Source organism: Amphiprion ocellaris, chromosome 8 (genome assembly GCF_022539595.1).
Source record: "Amphiprion ocellaris isolate individual 3 ecotype Okinawa chromosome 8, ASM2253959v1, whole genome shotgun sequence".
Taxonomy (NCBI): domain Eukaryota; kingdom Metazoa; phylum Chordata; class Actinopteri; family Pomacentridae; genus Amphiprion; species Amphiprion ocellaris.
In genome coordinates, this window is record NC_072773.1 from 12,052,345 (window position 1) to 12,074,499 (window position 22,155).

A 22,155-nucleotide genomic window follows, 5' to 3' on the forward strand; every position below is an offset into this window, starting at 1 on the left:
GACATTTTGCTGAGAGGTATTCCTGGTCCAGGCCTTGTTAACAGTCTGAGGTTGGTCTTTGGAGTGTCAGACCCCTGCTGCTTCTCTGCATTAAAGATCTGTCATCTTGTGGTATTTATCAAGCTGGCCGAACAGCACCCTCTTGTATGTAACCACACACACACACACACGCGCGCGCACACACACAAACACACAATTACTGCTCTGTAAATATAAAGCCATTCTCCCTCAGCAAATAGTAGATATTGTTGACATGAGAAGAAGAGCTGTACTTTTTTTAGTCTGCTCTCACAATGCAGCCGTGAAGCTGGTGGAACGAGACAATCTGTCAACTCACTGAACAGAACAAGCTTAAGAAAATGTTAACTAGATTCTGAGACAAAATGGTCAGTGTGGCTTCACCCTGAGCAGAGAAGGAGGAAACCTAAAGTGACCTTCCTCCTCCTGACACAGCAACATGCCATGGCGAATTTTCATTTTCATAGCCATCCGTCAGGCACAACAAAGCGTAGATTTATCAGTCAGTTGCAGATGTAGTTTTGAGTACATTACAAGGCCAGCGAAACTCAATTTCCAGGGCATGGAATAAAAGCTGAGCTGGCAAAGTGACGGGAGTGCTGACTAACCGTGGACTGCATCAGCCCAGCCAGCCCAGCGTCGCGGAGGTTGGCCAAAATAAATGCGTCTTTCAGCTGCTGCTACAGAATCCAGGCTTTCAATTACTTGCCCTTGTGACTTTTCCAATGCCATCCCTGACAGTGTGACTTGATCTATGATGACTTGATGAAACTCCTTGTGCCGAAAGCTATAGAATGGTCCCACAGCAGTGGTTGGGATGAGAGTGTTGCTGTGATAACCTCATCAACGACATCATGAATAACATGAGCAGCAACAATACAGCACCATTGCAGTTTGGCTTCAGCCTGTCTCCATCCATCAAACCTATCTCTCCAAAATGCTGGCACACACAATTGTAGGCACATTAAAAAGCTTACACAGTACAACCATGCACACACATCAATAGCATCCAGAGGAGACTTTATGCTTCTGAGCAGAAGCTGTCTGAACTATCTATCTGCTGCTATATGTCACCCCACAGTATGTTTTTCATGCTGCTGTTATAATAAACTTGGCCTGTTGGAGCTCTCAATTGGTGTAAATGGCTTGGAAATATGTGGCCTATCCTGGCATTATGGTCCGATTATGGGAAGTATCTGCTTTGTGTTGTGTTTGAACATGATTTCAGGCCTGTTGTGTAATTTTTGCCTGTTTGTGATGGTGGCAGTGTGCAGCAGTAGTGGCAGTGAAACAGCTGGCTGTGGTGCTTGGAAGAGAGAGAGAGAGTCTCTCTCTGTCTGGCTGACACCTGGGTGGCCCATCCTGTTGCCGTCAATGTTGCAGTCCCACCTTGGGACCGCGGACGTCGGGCCAGGCCTGTCAGTTGCCAGGGTCCCTGCTGGGATGCTGCCCTGGACCTCCAACTAGATCACACGTAAGACCATCTGTCCCCCTGTGCGTAGTGCCAAGCCCTGCCCAGCACAACACAGCACTGCCAGACGAGACTCAGAGCAGGGTAGGAGGCATAACAGTGCCTTGTAAACTAGACACATTCTTAATCTGAGAAAATTCTGCCACTGCAGTAGAGTAAAAATAACATCAAATTTTTACTAAAGCCACAGGCAGCTCATCTAAAATGTATTTAGATGAGGTGCAACAACAACAAAAAACAGTTTTACAGTCAGCGTCACACTAAGAAGACACCAAAAGATTCACTGCATTCATTGTATAAAGTCGAAAATGAATTACAACAATTAATTATGTCTCTATTCATAATTTAATAATGATGCTAATACTGATGCTTCTTTTGCGACAGTAAGCACCAAACAAGATTAGCTAACTAGCTTAGCTGGCCACCAGAAACACTGTAACACTGTTTTTTACAGGCTTTGTGGCTGGTGTTGATTCAGCTTCAATCATAGATCAACTTGCAGCGGTCAGATTTTCAGCCCTCTGTCCTCCTGCCTGTTACCAGACGTCCGACAGTCTTTCACTTCTAATTATGACAACAGAGAAGTCCAACATTAGACACAGGCATCGACCAAGCCTCAAATGTATCCACATTCATCATAAAATGTGTGCTTATTGTGCAAGCTGTAATTTTTCTATAGTGGTGTCTGTGCCTGGTGCCTGTGGTGAAATTCCTCGTAAGAGTGGCAAGTTGGGGATGCTGAAAATCTTGGTGTGGCACACAAGAACCAAAAGCTATAATTTAATATCAGAAATTCTATAATGCTGTTGTAGTATGGAGCCTATGTCAATATGAAACTCAGGTATAGTATTTTGGTTTCCTATTTTTCTCACTAATTATCTGATGTGCATAAACAAACTAGAAAAGCACTCAGAGAGCGCAGTACTCCACCAAGGCTGCTCATTCCCCCATATGGCATCGTCAGAAATGCAGCATTTTTTTTTAGAAATGCAGCATTTGTCTATTAGTTATTAATGATCAGAAATCACGGCAACATAGGATGTGTCCATTTAATATAGATGTACCCACAAACAAAGTGACATTTGCACTAAGCACAGCCATGTATTATGCATGTGTACGTTATGTACGGATACTGAATTACGTGATCTAAGTATGTAATGGGCGGCGGGAATTGATGGGACTCAGAAAAAACCCCACAATTTAATCAATTGTTCCTTGTATCATTTCCGATGGGTAAGTCCCTATAAGTCAACAGTGGTCGATTTGTAGTAAGATCACAATCACATGATCATCAGCAGGCAGCTGTAGTGTTCACTTGTCATAGTTACAGTGATGCCGTGCCGATATCTTGCAATGATGCAGAAATCTTTAACAAATCCGTGGATCCAGACTGTAAGCTGCATCACTGCCAAAATCAGTTAGTACTTGTGTCATATCCGACCTTCCCTGAAAATTTCATCCAAATCCATTAGTCTGTTTTTGAGTAATGTTGCGAACAGACAGACAGACAGACAGATAAATGTACCCCGATCATCACATAACTCCACCACGTTCCTTGGCGGAGTAATAAAGGCACAGTTAACACTTTGATCATTAGGGTGGCAAACCTTCAAAACAGCCCAGGAGAAGAGATACTGTTGAGTATTTGAGGAGAGAAATTCACCCATAAGCAAAATATTAGGGCTGGGACTTTAACACGTTAATTTCGATTAATTAATTACAGGGCAAATAACGCGTTAAATAAATTAACGCGTTTAATTGCACCTTTCTCAGTTCCCTAATTTGTGGCACACCAGTAACACTGATGAACACTCCAGCCCAGTAGGTGGCCGTAATGAGCCTAAAGTATGTCTGCAGCATACGGTCTATGGTCTGCAGCCGTGAAGAAGATACACAGGACAGATGTCAGTGCACAAGCAGGTTTGGTGAACAGTGAAGGAAGACGAGAACACATTGAGCTTGTTGGGCAGAAAGTTTTCTTTTAAAAATTGTGCAAATTGTGCAACAAAGAGTTTTCTGATCACTGCAGCACTTCAAGCCGACGGCATCACCTTAATATAAAACATATTGCTGTTAGCACCAGAGCTAATGTTAGCTACAACAGTCCTGCTAACGGTTAACGGTGTAGCCATCCCATAATAGACCTCTTTAGAAGACACTGAAAGTGCTTTAGTTTACAAAAACTCGTAAAATGTTGAATATAATCGCTATAATTGCATTTTCAGTTTGCAGTTATCTGTGAATATAGTAGACAGATGAAAAATGCAGATAAATAGAAATGGAACAAATATTTGTGGTTTAAGTTTTTACACTGCCAGAGAAGTGGAATGTTCTGCAGTGACCAAATCTTCTGACCTGAATCCAGTTGAGCATGCATTTCACTTGTTGAAGACAAAACTGAATGGAAAATGCCCCAAGAACAATCAGGAAGTGAAGACTGGCAGAGCATCACCAGGGACCAAACCCAGCATCTGCTGATGTCTATGGGTTCCAGACTTCAGGCTGTCATTGACTGCAAAGGATTTGAAACCAAATATTAAAAGTGACAATTTGATTTATGATTATGTTAGTTTGTCCAATTACTTTTGGTCCCTTAAAAAGATGGAGGACACATATAAAATATGTTGTAATTCCTCCATTGTTCACGTGATTTGGATGTAAATACCCTCAAATTAAAGCTGAAAGTCTGCACTTAAAGCGCAACTTAACTGTTTCATTTCAAATCCACTGCAGTGGTATACAGAGTCAAAATGCTGAAAATTGTGTCAATGTCCAATGCTTAGTGACCTAACTGTAGTGAGCACTACTAATCTCAGTTATGTGTCAAAATAAATCTGAAAAAGATCTGTCCTCTTGTTTAATCCCTTTCCAACATCACTGTTCTCATTTATAGTCAATAATCATTTCACTGTGTGTGAAAACAGAAGCTTCCGGCATATAAACGGTGTCCCTGCAGATTCTTATCATGGTAGCCACCAAGCGTCATACGATTACAGTGTGATGGGTGGCATGGCAACAATGGCCCAACAGAGAAAGGGAGTGGGAGAGACTCAGGGAGCAGATTAGAGTGAGAGCAGGGAGACAAGGAAGGAATAGCACATAATCCTCCTGTGTACAGTGTGCAGACTAAACCTGCACAACAGTGACATGCAGCAGCACAGAAAGAGGGTAAAAAAGCTTGAAATATGTCCTGAAAAAAGACAAACAAAAGGAGGCACTTGCCGAGATGTGAGGAATTGTTCAGTGAGTTAACACAAACAAGGAATAACATGGTAAACATGTCATACTACGCAATCGATGCTGTTGCCATCTGGGCCAATCAGCCAATAAATTCTTAGGTAACTTGCATATAACAAATTTTATCCACGTCAAGGCTTAGGGAGGCAGGTTGGTATGTGATTATGTAAGTAAGGATGGCAAGGGGAGCAAAAATATTTGTCCAGTTGTCTCCTTTAAGCCACCAGCTGCAGCTTGTTGTAACTTTGAAAATGTCCTAGAGCTACATCAGACATAAACCTTGGATTTTAGTTTACATCTATTTCAGGAAACAGAAAAGGCACCATGAGCTTTTGATGCCAGTTACAACTGTGCAATCTGAGCTCACTGTATAAAGTTGTGTACAGGCAAACTGCTAACATGGTCAAACATCAAACACTGAAAAGTCACACTGTCACAATTCTGTTCAAGTCAAAGCGGAAGATCTCAAACCTCTGTTCTTTACTGCCAAACTGCAATGCAAAATCATAGAAAATCCAACAAAATAAACAATATGTTTGTAATGAAAGAATAGCAATGGATGTGCGTTTATGTCCACATTAGTCAAACTTTCTGAGCAGAAGACGTTCATTTTCAATTTATTGTATGCACCAATTGACAACATATGTCAGCACTTATTACACATTTTAAACGGAGAACCCAACATATCCACAGCTCCCTTGGTAACAGTGGGAAGGAACTAAAAATACTCCCCTTTAGTGAAAAATACTCCACTTTACTGGGAAGAACCAAAAAATAAAATCTCACACAGAACCAGGCCTATCAAACCCAACCATCAACATGCTAGTTACTACAACTGACAGGACAAACGTTTTCATAAAAAAATCAAGTCTGATAGTGATCATTGAGTTTACAACATCTGATGATAACTAGGTCAATCCTCTCCCTCCCATAAAAACTAATAAGAAACAAGAAAAGCACTCAGAGAGCGCAGTACTCCTCCAAGGCTGCTCAGTCCTTGAATGATTTCCGACAGATAAGTCATGATAAGTCTGCAGCGGTCGATTTGTAATAGGATTGCAATCATATCATCATGAGCAGGCAGCTGACGTAGCGTTCACTGGTCATAGTTACAGTGATGCCGTGCCGCAATCTCGCAATACAGAAATCTTTAACAAATCCGTGGATCGAGACTGTAAGCATCACTGCGAAAATCTAATCACTTGGTGCTGACCTCCCCTGAAAATTTCATCCAAATCTGTTAGTCTGTTTTTGAGTAATGTTGCACACAGACAGACAGACAGACAGACAGACAGACAGACAGACAGACGTACGACAATCATCCCGTAACTCCGTCAAGGAATGCGACGGAGTAATACAGAGTAAGACATTCTTCCTCAATTCATGCACATGCTGCATATTTGTATCTTGACTATGAGCATATTTAACTTTTCCAGACTGAACCCAAAACATACGAAAACCAAGTTAGAATTCTGCAGCAGTATGTAATGTGGAACTGGGAGACATCTAAAGTCTTTCCAACAAAATGAATTCACTCAGTGAAGCTGCCTCGACCGCTGTCCATGGTGCTGATCCTAGTTGGGGTGTGTTGGGTGTTCTTCACCATCTGTGCCAGAATGCTACAGTCCAGCTAGTGATGACCAGTAGGCTGCCATGACTGATTAGCCAATACATATCAGGGACATACACTACCGTTTAGAAGTTTGGGATTACTTATGCCCTTATTTTGGAAAGAAAAGCTTTTTTTCAATGAGGATAACAGTAAATTAAGACATTGTTAATGTGGTAAATGACTATTCTAGCTGGAAACGACTGATTTTTAATGGAATATCTCCATAGAGGTACAGAGGAACATTTCCAGCAACCATCACTCCTGTGTTCTAATGCTACATTGTGTTAGCTAATGGTGTTCAAAGGCTAGTTGGTGACTAGAAAACCCTTGTGCAATTATGTTAGCACATGAATAAAAGTGTGAGTTTTCATGGAAAACATGAAAATGCCTGTGTGACCTCAAACTTTTGAATGGTAGCGTAGCTGCACATTTATCACAATAAAATTTAGTTAGTCACTAAGTTTCTCAACTTAGTTAACATCAATAATTACTGGTCAGTTTTAGTGACCTATTTTTATGAAGACTGGGAGTAAATAAAGGATTGATTTGAATTTTAACCACTGAAGCCTATTCATTAAGGTACACAGGTAAGAATGTTAATAGTAACACAACAATAAAAGCACACACAAAAAAAAATTAAGCCCAGATGATTATTAGCCAAGGAGTTAGCACACTTGAGGTTCATTCATGTTATCGAACTTTGCATTTTCATCATGTGTTTCCACGGCTATGGGTCTATCACTGGAACACATCACTATAATTTTATTGTTCAAGTCGATATTTTATCAAAGCACATCCTGGTTGCCGACTCTGAGAGTTTTTAAAGTATCCAAGCAGCCTTTGTTCAGTCAGTTGTGCCTCTTTAAGAACGTGAGTTAGTTGTTATAAATTCAGTTGCTTAATAACTGCATCATGTTTATCAAACCATCCATCTATCATCTATACACCGCTTAATCCTCATTACAGTCACAGAGGGCTGGAGTCTGTCCCAGATAACTGAGGGTAAAGGCAGGGGATACCCTGGACATGTCACCAGTCTATCACAGAGCTACACATAGAGACAAACAATCACACTGCAGCATGTTTAGTTATTTATGGATTTCTTTAGGAAGTCTTATTTGTGTCATTACTGGTGCAAAAACTTTATCAAGTTTTAAAAGCAAAAGTAACATTTATGTATGTCGTCACCACTTGGATCCTGTTTAGCACCATTGCAGTTTGTCTGACGTTCATCCATAAAAAGATCTGACGACATTACCAGCCTTTATGGCGCTACTGCAAACAAAGATGGACTGTGGAGAACAGATTGTGAAGTTTTTATTGTCTCTGGCATTGTTTCACCTGTGAATCACAACTTTAGAAAAATGATTCTTTATTGCCAAAACACCCAAGAGCCTGTCCGACAACTTTACTTCCCAAGATTAGTGTACATTTGCACTTGTTTTTAGATATTAACAGTGCAGATCCAGCCAGGAAACGGGAGCTAAAGAGGGTTAAGACATACCAGGGATGTTGTGGGTATTTGGTAGACAAAAGGCAGTCAGGATGCTGCTCAGTGTTTCTGTCATCAGCTTTAGTCAAAACATTTTCATCTTCATTTGTACCATAATGGTTCATGTTGAACTCACACATAATTGTTGCTATTAACTTGATCTTTCTACTACTTTGCAAAACAGTCCATAAAGAATTCTGTACAGAACTACCTTTCTATTCATCTGACTTTATGTCCTTTTGTCCTGATAGTGGAACATTCAGTACACCGGTGTTCAGGTACATTGTGTTGTACTTTCAGGTGTGAAGTTTTCTACATCTCTTCTAAATGATATAAATACTGCCATTTTGCCACTGCAGAGACTTGGTCCAGAGCAGCTTATACCTAGAATTAGAATTAAGTGACATACTCATCACTTAGCAACTCACAGAAGAGGAATAAGTGATTAGTGATAGATTAACTTGAAAGGAAAAGCATTTTTCTAAAATTAGACATGGCTGTAAACCTGAGCTACGTGATATTGGAAAAACTGACATTGTGATATTTTCTGCAATATAGACTACCTTTCCAAGGTTTGGGGTCACTTAGAAATGTCCTTATTTTTGAATGAAAACCTTTTTTTTTTCAATGACAACTAAACTAGACATCAGTTTAGTTGTCTTTTTTTTCATCATTAAATGAATCAGAAATACAGTCTAGACATTATTAATGTAGTAAATGACTATTCTAGCTGGAAACAGTTGATTTTAAATGGAATATCTACATAGGGGTACAGAGGAACATTTCCAGCAACCATCACTCCTGTGTTCTGATGCTACATTGTGTTAGCTAATGGTGCTGAAAGGCTAATTAATGATTAGAAAACCCTTGTGCAATTATGTTAGCACGTGAATAAAAGTGTGAATTTTCATGGAAAACATGAAATTGTCTGGGTGACCCCAAACTTTTGAACTGTAGTATATATAGTGATATGAAAAATACAGGAATTCTTAGCAGCTAACTTTAACAAAGATATTGGTAGAGGATGAATCTAATGATAGGGGTAGATTTTGTAGGGGACAGCATCTGCATAGAAAATAAAAAGTAACTGAAAAAATGAATACTTCTTCTTTGAGTGTAGGCTGTCGGGAGGCTTTCACTGAAATAGTTTTTAGTTTTGGATGGCATTTAGACCTGACTTTCTACTCTTCAAACAGAGCTTTGTGGTGCTGATTTAAATGGTCAAACAAATCAATTATGTTTCTCTCCTGTGGTGGCAACAAGTGCAAGACACTGCTGCCACAGAATCTGTTTTTTGATCACCATCATCCTTCATGTAGTTGAAATGTTTCCACACAGCTGACTTGAGCTGCATGATTATGGCCAAAATGATAATCACCACTATTTTGATGGATCGTGATTATTTATCATAAAATTGTTCACTGATTTTAGAGAGTCTTCTGACACTTTTGTCACAGAGCACTGCCTTTGCTGCCATGCTGTGTTACTTTCCAGTTAATATACAAATCTGCATCAAAATAAGACTCAAAATAAGGCTGTGTATCAAATAAAGGAAGAAGAACTCATAAATTGGAGTAAATGATGTTTTATCAGACTTCTCTTGCAGATTTATCATGGAAAATGAGAACTGTGTGGTTGGGGCATGGTGGGTTTAAGTTTCTTTGCCTTCAATATCACACTAAAATTGACTATTGCACATGGGCATACTGCAGTAGTTGATGCTGAAATTACATATGGTGGCCTTACAATAAACACACTATATCAGGGCATCCTTCCTCGGCTTTATTTACTTCCAGCTGTCAGTGATGATTCCATTTTCATTAAAGGTCACTATTCACTCAAAAGATCACAGAAAACCACTGATCCACTCCTGCTGCAGCTGTGAAATAGCCATTTCATATTAAATACAGCCGAATGACAGTGAGTCCTTGCTGTGGTAACAACAACAGCTACAGTATTCCACAGCCTCAGTGAGCAATGCAAATGAATAAACATGTTTATAAGTCAGTGAAATGTTTACGTGCTTGGAGGTGCAGGGGGGCATTTATGGGAATTGTCATCAAAAATAAAAGTAACTGCTCTGAACTAAAGGTCAGAGAGGAACAGCAGCAGCAGCATTAGAGCAATTGGATTCTCATGCAACATGCAGAAAACCCAAGTGATGCTGGACACCAGTTTATTTGTCAGCAGAAAATCTTAATATGACCCTGCAAGCAACAGGTTCTATCTTTAATGCACCGGCTATTAATGGAGCCTGGGGTGTGGTGCAGCAGGAAGCCAGTAATAATCAATTTCCTGCTGCTGTAATCATAGCTCCTCGTAAATTAATTAGCATCTGTAGAGTGTTATGGAGAGATGTCTGCAGAGAGGGAGAGGTGCTTAAAAGCAGCGTGGGGAGGGAGAGGAGGTGACTGTGGTCTTGTCCCAGGGCTATTAGATTAAGGCCAACATGGAGTCATGGAAACTAATGGTGTATCAGATGCATGTGATTGTGATATTGTGAGATCCAATCAGATCTCCCCTCCAATCTTCTCATCTTTCTTATCATCCTTCTCTAGATGCTGTCCAATAACACAGAGTCCTTAAAAGCATAACATCTTATCTACAAAGCAATTACTAATTAGCTGATGTCATAGCAGCTGACTGGAGCAGACAACCAGTCACACAGTCTGGAGTCAAACACTCCAGAAGGCATCAAAAAAGGACACATGCAAAGTGATTATCGATTGGCTGGTTAAACATCCAAATTACATCGGCACTTACTTTTAATGGAGAGCGACAGAAGCCCTCACATTTACTTCTATTGGACTTCTTGGGGAAACGTTGCACTCTGTTGATGTTGAAGCCTGACTTTTCATCCAGTGTGGAGGAGTTGGTGATATGGATTTAATTAAGATTTATAATTTACTTCATTTTTTTTTGGGGATAACTAACATTGTGCTGAAATCGCAAAGGTTGTACTTTTGACAGGTGTATAATTTCTAGTGAATTTCATTAGTGTTAAGTTAGACAGTTTCTAATGTTCCTTGGGACCAGGTGAGGAACTGATTTTATTACTTTAGCATACACTTATTAACAGAACGTTCTGTTCTGGTTTCTTGATTTAAGGCAACTGCAGCAGTATAAAAAGAAGCAAAAACATTCACTTTTTGAGGGGGCATCGTCTCAGTTTGGTGGCTTGTTGTGTTGACTCAGTCCAGCTAAAATCTCAACCTACCACAGAACTCATTCAACTCACCATCTACGCAGGCCGGCCTTGCCCTGGTGGTGCCGGCGATCTGGCCTCTCCGGCAGGCGCAGCGGGCCGTCTGCCTGGCAATGGTCCGTCTGGGAACACTGCTGTCTCTGTTGAGCATCACTATCTCACAGGTTCCCACCGCCAACTGGCCTGCCAAACACAGCAGCGAGGAACAAAGTACATCACATTAGCATAATGAGAGTGTAATGAACATATTACAGAGGAGCAACTGGTGTGGGAAGGTAAAAACAACCGGCAGTCTGTTGTTTGTGCAGATGCTTTCTTTCCTGGTTTGCGTAGCACTGAGCAGTCTAATACTCTAATTCAAAATCTCAAGAAGAAAAATGAGAAACTGATTTCTGTGTTTTCAGAGCAGAAGGACAGAATGCCTCTGAAGTTTCAATACAAGATGGCGAATGAAAGTGTCTTATAATGATCCTGTGGGACACAAACATCCCTCCAGTCTGTTCAAAGGGCATTTTTCATCTTGCTAGTTATAAGTTCAGGTTAACAAACCAACAAGTTAGAAGCCCCAAGATATGAAGGTGACATTTTTTTTTTTTTTTTTAATCTTTTTTTTTTAAATTTTCAAATTTTTACATTTTATACTGTATATTTGAATGTGTTTTAACTTTGTTTCCTCTGTGACCCTGAGTGTTCTGAATGGCGCCTATAAATAAAATGTATTATCATTATTATTATTATTATATGAAGAAGGAAGAACATACTGAATGTTTTGCTTTAGGGGTCAAATCTAGAGAGTTATTCTGATGTGCCCAACGAATTTCAAAGCATTACGTTAGATGTCAACACTGTCCTCACTGTAACACTGACTGCAATGCGCATTTGTTGAAGCAGCTTGTGTTATGTAGCACCTGTGGTTTGTGGGTGAATTGTCTGTCGGAGTAGATGTGAAAGAGGCCGGACAGTGTTACAGCTCAATCTCCTGGAAAGGAAGTTGTGGATTATACAGGCAAAGGAGAGCCATGCCTGGACTTACATTTCACTGGTAATACTGAAACGGAGATAAGTATGTGTTAAGAATATCAATTTTACATTTCCCCTTAGGGCAGCACAAAATTATATTTTGAAATATTAGGAGTTGATCTTGTGGCTTTGTGGAGTTGAGTTTATTTGACTACCAAAATGAGTTAATGAAACACAGACTGATACAAGAAATAAAATGTGACTTGACTGACGTGGGAGAGGCTGCCAGGCACTACGCTCCTACAACAGACAGAACAACTTTCAAGCCAAACTGAACTCTACTGAGACAGCAAATGGACAGAATGTCTGAAAGCGATGATTACCTTGCTCACAAATCTCTGTGGTACGCGCATGCTATTCTTATACTTCTATCCAAGCGCAGAGAATTACTTTGAAGCTCTTCAGGCATTACAAATTGATGGATAACTTTCTGGCCATGGGCATGTGTTTAAGCAGGCTTTTGGAGTTTGTCAGAATGTTATCCTTAAATTAATTACACAAATTGGAGAAACCTGCATTTTGCAAGGCTATTTCAGCTACAAATGGACTACCGTGAAGAGACATGAGGGGAAAGGTCTGCTTAAAAAAATATCAGTCTTAAAAGCATCTAAGAGTAAATGGCAGTCATCTTCTTGACTTTTTAATTTAGGGGAGTTAAAAGTTGATAGAACACTTTTTAAACTTTCCACTCTTTTTTTCTTGGAAAACTAAACATGCATGATCCTAATCTGAATCATGTTCATTTGAAATATTGAATGAGTAAATGCATTTCTTTCAGACTCTTTAACAGAAAGAGATGGATTTCTAGCAGCGAGAGCCGCTCAAATGAACACCTGCATCAAACTAGTGTCAAGGTGAAGAGATGAGCTTTGTGCCCAGAACTGCAGCTGTTGCTCATGTCTGGTTCTGATGATTACTTCTGAAGAGAAGCATTGAAAACTTTCCAAAAGCCACAGCCAAATAAAAAAATAAAACTGCATCAACAATGTTTTTAATGTTAAGATTTATCAAATGAACCCTCTCCATTAGTTTCACTGAATATTTACTGAGGCAGCAGTTCCATTTGTGCTCCAGGGCATCTGCTGCTTTCAAAAACACATTTGGAAGAACAAATGTTTTGTTGCTTGTGGTTGACATAATTCCAGTATCACTTTTAAATCAAAGGCAGTTTTGTTGGAGCCCCAAATGATAATTGAAGAGCAAAATTGCTGTTGAACAATATTAATGTGTGAGAAAAACTAATCTGACTCAGATTAAACTTATCCCTTTTCTACTAAATGCAACATAAATACAGTTACTTTTCTAGGTTGGACAGGAACGCTCAGAAAAAGCACCAGAAACTCACCTTTGTAATGATCTGGAAAAAGTAACAGCATATCTAACCTCTTTTTTTAAATATCAAGTGAAAAGCTGCGACTGACAGAGCAATATAATCAGCTCAGGGAAGGTAGCTTAGAGAAGAGTCTGTAAGGTCAGTCTCTGACATTCACAAACCATCATTCCTTCACACTGCTGCCACTAGTAGCTTCACAACACCCTCAAACGTTTGTTAAGTGAGACGCTAACTGCTCTATAGCATGAAATGGGTGCAGTAATGGCAAAGGTTGAAAGGGTTGTTGATCAACACAAAGGACACATAAAATTACCTGAGCAGATGCCGAGGCATCCAAGTTTCAGAAACTACAAACCTGGCACATTGGTCTCAAAAGCAGATGGTTGAAATTCAACCTTTACTGCTAATATTCACAGTCTCCAGAAGACAGATCCTGGTCAGTGACCTTCGATTTAGCCTTATCATCAGGTCAACTCCTGGGTCAGTGTCCCTGAGCTTCTTGATAGATGTTCATGGTCCACAAGAGAAAGGATTCTTACGTTGCTGCTCAATCAGTTTTTGCAGTTGCACACCAGAATTATCACATCAAATAATCAGAATGGTGTGAGATTTATCAAACAGCTCCACACTCCCCAGAAGATGAACCCATTTTCAACACTCAGTTAGCTTCCCTCTTAAGACTTTTTCCCCTATTTTAGCCACCATACGGCCTAACAGGACAAATCTGTATCTGAGTTAACGGATTAGTGGACTAGTTGCAGTACTCAGTGGTGCCCACACCTTGTGATGTAGCCTGACAAGACTGGGGCACTTGTACATAAAATTATTACCTCAAGCAGTCTTAAGAGTCATAAAACACAATCACCTCTACAAAGAACTGCAATGCACATTTCATTTCATCAGCCATGTCGCCTACCCTTCATCGCTCACCCCCTGCTACCATTCAGGCCACCCTCTCTTTCTGCTGAGGCGAGCCCCTCTGTAGTTGGTGGGTGCTAGTAGGACAGAGGTGCCATCAGATATCACTGCTCTCTGCTATGTTTCAACACTGAACAGATGAATGGGCTTCATGCAATAAGCCCGAAGGAGGAGAGTAGTAAGGCAGAGGGGGAGTCGAAGTGGTGAGTTGTGCAGTGTGTGGGTAGAGGAGCTGCTTTGCAAAGTGCCCTTAGCCATGGCCAGCACTCCATCATACATACAGGAGCTAATTCAAGTGACAGGGGGTTTCTGTCACTCAGCAGTGTGAAGACACTTGGCCTCATCTCTATTTCACATGATGAAATACACATATGGCTGCGGCAGCAAGGAGTGTGCCGAGAGTGAAGGATGGCGATGGTTGTTGACCGGGTTCTGGATCCTGTCAAAGACGACATACAGAGGACAACAAGAAGCTGATATGGGGCACAGAAACTGGCTCTCAGCTCTGACTGGCAGCCTGATGACCTTATCACTGAATCACAACACTATACAAGTGCAAAGTGGAAGCACATAGACACACAAGGGTTTAAACACACAGCTTAGAGCAAAGACATGAGTTTGTGTTCTGCATATCAGTGCTCTGATCAGGCACACTGCAAATCACCAAAGTACAGACGCCCAAATATCTTAATATCTCTGCCTCGAACAGGCTGCCAGGAGTTCACACTGGCTTTCACAATGTTCCCCTGATTCAGTGTGCGTCACTGCAGGACTGAGGACTGGTGGGCATGATAAGGTTATTAAACTCTCGATACACTACACTAGCTGACCCCAGTAGCAGACAGTGAATACAAAAAAAGCACCAATGATCATCACCCCTGGCAACATTGCAATCTATTACAACAATTTACTGTTTTCATTTCAACAGTTGTACTAACCAATGAAACACTCCGAATGCTCTGGCTTATCTTTTTTCTTGTATGTCCCTTTAATTAAGACTGTGCAGATATATGAGTAGTTAGTCCAAACTGATAAAATAACTTTATCAGATTTAACAGGCAATCACACGAGACACAGCTCTGCACTGCTCCCACAACCGAAGCCAGATTGGGAGCTTGTGTGAAAGCCTCTGCTTCTCCTCAGGGAATTTGCCATAAAATTATATGACAGGCTGCACTGAATGAATTATGACAAGGATTCCATTTCCATATTAAAACAATCTTCCTTTATAGATTGTAATTACTTGCGGTCTGCTAAAGATGGAAGTGAGGTTTTACAATGTTTTACTGCAAAGAGCGCTTTTGCAAACTACAGTTTCGAACCATATTTATTAAAAATCCCACTTCTTATAAAGCTAGTGCAGTTATTTATTCATTACAATAGGCATTGTATTTGAAATAATTCCTCATAAAGGCCCAGCTATAGCGTGGAGCCCTTCTGTGCTGGCTTGGCTTGTACACCCTGGAATTAATTCTCACCAGTTTTCTAATCAGACTCTAATCATTACACTGACATACAATAATAAGCCTCAGTGATGATTTTCATTCCATTGTATGTTCCTTTTGTGACAGAAGTGCCATTCTCAAGGATGAAAATGGGGCTGCCAACAAAGCAGCAGTTTAGAGAGCATGACAATCATATCAACATGTATCAAATCAGATAAGAACTCAACAGATCTTTTAGGGATGACTTAAAACATTGCATGTGACATTTTAAAAATTACTGGTGCAGGCAATCAGTCAAAATTGATTTGCAGTGGCTGTAGTTATCAAATTTTAAAATGCAATTAGAAGTGGCTAAAGCGCCCTACAGCAGGGATCCTAAGTCCAGCCAAATATCTCACACTGCTGACAGCAGATATATGCTTTTTTCTTTGAACACCTGATGTTTAGGGCTGCAGCTAATGATTTTTTTTTTTGGTAATGGATTAATTAAACGTTTTAAATGAACTGCTTTTATAAAATGCTTTGCAAAGGCTCTCATTCAACCACACAAAGACATGCTGACATATCAGTCGTAGTGGTGAGGTGAAATTTGAAGTTCAGCATGTTTCCTGAGGATGCATCAACATTTGGACAGAAGGAAACAGTATCAGACCATCAACAGTGCAATTACTGGACAACCTTCCACCTGAGCCACAGTCACAGGATGGTAAAAATTGGTTTTCCGTCAATCCTGAGCTCAAAAATATCCAATCTGCAATGACAAAGGCAGCAAATCTTCACATCTAAAAGGCTAGGACTGGAAAACAGGCCTCATACAAGAACCATAAGAAGATTTGCTTATAAGAAGCACAAGGAAGTTACAACAATGTGCCAAATTAATCCACAGGTGTAGATTTAAGGAAGAACACAGTCTTTAGAACATGTGGATTTGCTCCCCCATGTCTATAACATTTCCTTGTAGATGCAACAATGTCATCAACAGAGGCAGATCTTTTTTCTCAGCACATTAGACATAGATATGTGAGGTACATCTTTGATCTGCTGAAGGTTTTAAAAATGAGCAGACTAAATCTGACTTAAACACAGATGATCTGTAATCTTAATAGACCACTGAAGTGAAAAGGTGCCACATACACATTTACAGAAGTTAACTACCAAAGCAAAGACACAACAGAGGACTAAAGAGTAAATCATGGTAATATGTGTGTTAATTCTTCAGGGATAATGATCTACAGGAGAATTAATATTCCATAATACAGAAGCCCGACAGCATTATGGCACTATACTCCAATACATTTTAATTAGCCACATGGTGACTGGATTTTGTGTTTTCCTTTATATAAATAAAGTGATTTCCACCATAAATTGTCACTTTGGTATGGTTGAATTTCACAAGAGTTTAAAAATGTTATTAAATCCACCTAACAAAGCGATCAAATCTACAGAAATTTAATATTTCTCTCAGCATACTGGTATGATGTTTATCATGTCAAGTTAAAGAACAGGTTTAACAATGTTTTAATGGATGCAACTCACTGAAGGGTTAGAAAATAACCTCATGTTAATCAATCCATTACTCCTATCACAGCACAGAATTGCAATAAGACAATACTCACAGCTACAGCGTAATAATATTCTCTCCTGTTTTCTGATCTACTAAAATGACGACAGTCACTACTAAACTTGTACATTTTCATCTGCAGATGTCTGACAGCTCCCAGATTGAGTGGAACAATGAAGCTCATATAGCAATTACTAGATGTTAAATATGCCAATGAAAGAATTTCACAAATATGTACCCACTCATTACAGATGGAAATCATTAGGTTGAGAGAGCAATGGGGTGAGGGTTTAGTGAATTGATGTGAAATGTGGAAAAGGGGGCCAGAGTTCAAGGAAGATGAAAACATTCTTTTATAAGGGGCCATTGTTATTGCTTTTTCCAAATGATTTAGCGTTCATTTTCTATTTATCAACCAAAAACTTGCTTGAGCAATTATTCCAACACTACTTATGGTGTACATAAGTTTACCTCTGTCATGATGCTGCTGAAAAGGAGGCTAATAAACTCAGTCCAACCAATTACCAAAGGTAATCTCAGTGACTTTATCTGGATTCACCCTCCTGATTTTGACTGCACTGCTAAGTCCTGAATGTCCCTTCATGTCCATTCTGATTTCACAGCTCTGTCTGATATAAACAACTCAGGATGACATCAAACAGCAACCTTATTTGACTGAGCATATGCTAGTCAAGGCAGTCGCAGCCAAGTGCATCTCATTACCTTAACATCAGTTGACGCGTGCAGAGCAGTAGGTACCATGTAACAGGACACCAGGTGAGAGAGGCAGATGTTTGACTGACCCTGTGCTATATGCTTCCTGAAACCGCCGTGATCTTCTGCTGCTAAACAAGTAGGGCAGTGGAGCAGTGAAGCGAAACATGTGTTTTATATTAATGTGCTTGCTTTAAAGGGAATAGCACCACTTGATTTCACATGCTATTTGAATACTCTACAGCAGTCCGATCAATATTTATGCAAGTGAAAACCCTCTGCTGATGTCAGAGGGCCTGTAATAGCACCTGAGTGTGCAATTTAAACTAAAGTAGTCAGAAATGAATAAAGAACAATGGTAAAGGGAAGGCTGGCTAGAAGCAGCTGGGGTGACGTCTGGAGATGAGGGGTATATATGTATATATTTTTTGCTATTACAGGGTGAAGATTATCTATCTGCATTGCGCTGGCCCTGAGTTCAGTCCATTTATTGTTCTGAGGAGCAGTTACAACTCTCACACTGTGATCACAAAACAGATTGGAGCTTCTGTTCTAAAAAATCTGATCATATTTGAACGAGTATTTCATTGAAATGGGAAAATTCTTAAAGCTGCATCAAGCACAATTTTTATGCAACCACAAGCACCCAGTGGGGCTGCAGAGAAAGAGAGAAAAGCACTGCACCTCCAACTGCTGAGACACCAGAGATGTGCTCTATTTGCCCAAATTTAATTCTCATGTCAGGTGTGTACACTACTCCACCCACAGGGAATGACAAATTGAAACTTCTCGTAGCAGCAGTAGGATGGAGCTCCCGTGGGACAAAGTGGGACTCAACAGCTTTAGATTGTTTCCTTTCTCACTGGAAAGCAAGAGCATGCTGTATAACATCATTTTATGGGACTTCTAAATCCTTGTAGCTCAGTTTTTTGTACAGCTTGTAGGTAACTATTGTGTGACATTGCCAAGGGCAGCTTTAAAATAGAAAATATTCCCCTTACACGGATCCCCTGCTAGGACTGACGGTGCAAGTCAGGCCTATTCTGTGGTACACTACACATGACAGAGGTGGATTCAGAAAGATTTCCGTTGCAGCGCTGCAGCACAGTTGCAGAGATTTTACAAAGCAGAGTACATTCAGACAATTGGCTGTGGATGAGTTTAAGCTTGAGGCATAGTGACTGTAAAGCCACAATGACTCACTTCAAACTTTGTGCAGACAGCCTTCCAGATGTGCCCCTTGTTTAACGCAAACACACAATGGTGAACATGAGAAGACTATTACGCCCCCATTAAGTACTGCACAGCAATGCATGACTGTGTGGACGGTGGCTTTAACATTCAAGCACAGCCCTCTAAGAAAATATAATCATGGCATCAGGCAGAAAATCAAACAGGACACAAGACTGAAGGAACATAACTGAAATAATTTACACCACTCCACCACTGATGGAGCAGTTTCAAGCCCTGAGAAAATAACAATGCAGAAATACACTGAGCAGTGCACTATACTCATTCACAAGGGAGGTCAAAGCTGACAGCTAGAAAGAATTCATATTCAAGGAGCTATGAAATGTGAGCTTTGTGTGCTGCCAAATTGATTTAGGGGTAAAAATTCTTTCCATTTTGTTCCATAAAGATGCTCATACTTTTAAAGCTCCACCGCCTATAGGAGCAGGATTCGATGATTTGCTTACAATTTACAGCCAAGGTCATAATCAAAGCGGGTCTCCCTTTACATGCTTAATGCTGCCTTGAAGAAGACTGAAATGGAAATCAACCTTTTCACTTCAAAAAGTCTGTAATTCTCTGGTACTCTGATTAGTTTAATGCTTGGATGGATAGGCCCTGCTCCCTGAGTTAAAAGAGAATATTAACCAAAGATTTTTAAATTCATCATTCTGTTGCCCCACAAAGGGCTGCTGCCTCCCACACTGAAGTTGAGGTGTTAAAAATGGAAAAAGTCACCATGATAGCATCCGGAATAATTTACCAGGATGAAATCTGTCTGGTTTGTGAAAGACATTTTGACTGTATCAGTCTGCCGTCAATGGATCTCCGTACGAACTGCAAAGCCACAGTGAGTCACTACAAAATTTCGTGACACAGCAAAGTAGACATAGCTCATAAAATAAGCGCTGTCGTTCCCATGTGCAGCTTGTACTGCAAAGCAGGGTGACAGGGTAGATCGCTGCACTGACTGGATTAGTCCAACAAATCAAAGTGATACATTAATTATGACGTGACGTGTGCTGTAAAGACAAGGGTTACTGCTGTTGCACTGATATAACACAGAGTTTAGCTCCTTAGATGACTTCAATCCATTTGGTTTAGCCATCGCTCGTTACATTAATCATGTTTCCCATGCTGTAAACAGAAGTCTGTTTTCCTAAACTGAATGTAATGTTTAACATTTCTAGATTATCTGGAAAAAAAAACAGAGACATTGTTAGGTAGTCTGCCTAACAAGTGAAAAGGCAAACAAAAGAGTGCAACCTCCAGAAACAGCTTTGTTGTATGGCTGCATGTGCGTCAACACTGCAATGTGCACAACTGTCACATTGCAGATTAGGAAGGGATCTTGGATACACAACAGTTATTTTACTTTAGTGACAAGACAGTTTGTTGACCTGCAGACTCCGCATGTGCACAGCAGAATGAGCGAAAACCTGGAGATAAAAGCTGAAAACAAAGATATCGTTGCAAAAAAAGAAACACAATTTCAGTTGTAGGGCTGTTAATTAATGAAATAATAATCATGATCCCCATTTTGGCTTCCTAGAATTGAGTATACATGATTGACTGTTACATTGATGTTTAAAATACTTCTCTCTTTAAAATCAGCCGATGAGGTTAAAATTCTTTTTGTTTCAACTTGGGAAAATCTGACATTAGAACATTTCATTTCAGTCTTTTTAAAGTAATTGGTCTCACATCTGTCTGAGCTGCTGTGCTGCAATAATTGAATGAAGACTAGAGGCTTCTATGTGCACAACTGCCCAGTTGGCCTCTACTGTAACCTGAATGTGAGGCTTTAGAAAACATCAGTAAATTGCATTGTCTATCAATTAGCAATCAGCCAGTGAGTCAATTGGGTAAAAAAAACAAACAAAATAAAAACATATTTTACCTCTATGCTGTGCTCTGAATTCAGATTATTTTCAGTTTCATCTTGATGCAGATTTGTACATTAGCAGGAATGTAGCACAACAAGGAAGTTAAAGCTGCGCTGTGTTTATTTAAATGTGTCATAAATGGCATAAAGAAATTTTGTATCTAAAATAACTGAATAAATGTGATGAATAATGATTGATAAAATAATCATGAATATCATTTTGGAAGAGATGTTCAACTTTCTTCACCGACTAGTAGCTAATTTAGTCTATCTGCCATTTGGAGCTGAGCATGTATCATTCAGTGGTTTGATCAGAGCTTTAATATTGAAAACATTTACTTATCACTGCTTCAGATGAGACTAATGCAAGAAACGTTTGTAGGCTTGAACATCAAAACCGTGCTGGAAAAGAGGCTAAAGAACTCAGGTGAAATGAACTGATATATAGTAATTGGTTAGTCACAATAACCCTGTCACATAATTTCTTTATCTGAGGTTAACTGGTAACTAAATTGTCCATAGGTGTGAATGTGAGTGTGATTGTTTGTCTCCATATGTAGCCCTGTGATAGACTGGTGACCTGTCTAGGGTGTCCCCTGCCTTCACCCTAAGTCAGCTGGGATAGACTCCAGCCACCCCGTGGCCCTTATGAGGATTAAGTGGTGTATAGATGATGGATAGATGGATGGGACTGTAGTGATTATTGGGAGTTCAGCAGTATCAAATTTCAGTATATATGAGTACAGAGAGCAGGAGAAAAGCTAACAGATGTAAAGTGTCTATGCATGGAGTAGTTCCTGTTTGTTTTCACTTGGGGTGTTGGTGCTCCCAGACTCCCAGAAGCCTTTGGTCTGTGGAAACTTTGGAAACACTGAACTGAACTGAATCTGACTCCGCTGTCGCCACCATTGTCAGACACTGTAGCGCTGACCAATCACATAGCGCTAATAAAGGAAAACATGTTATGATGAATTGCAATAAAGAAAGACGTGGCAGGTAAAAATATTAATGCTA

At 40.0% G+C, this 22,155-nt stretch overlaps 1 protein-coding gene across 1 annotated transcript in view; it reads right to left on the reverse strand.

Annotated features, from left to right (window-relative positions):
• The window catches only part of tafa5l (TAFA chemokine like family member 5, like), a 48,455-nt gene that overhangs the window by 21,731 nt on the left and 4,569 nt on the right, over nt 1-22,155 (reverse strand). Inside the window, exon 2 of the mRNA XM_023268431.3 lies at nt 11,069-11,218. Within this exon, the coding sequence (XP_023124199.1) occupies nt 11,069-11,218 (150 nt within the window). The remainder of the gene's footprint in view (nt 1-11,068; nt 11,219-22,155) is intronic.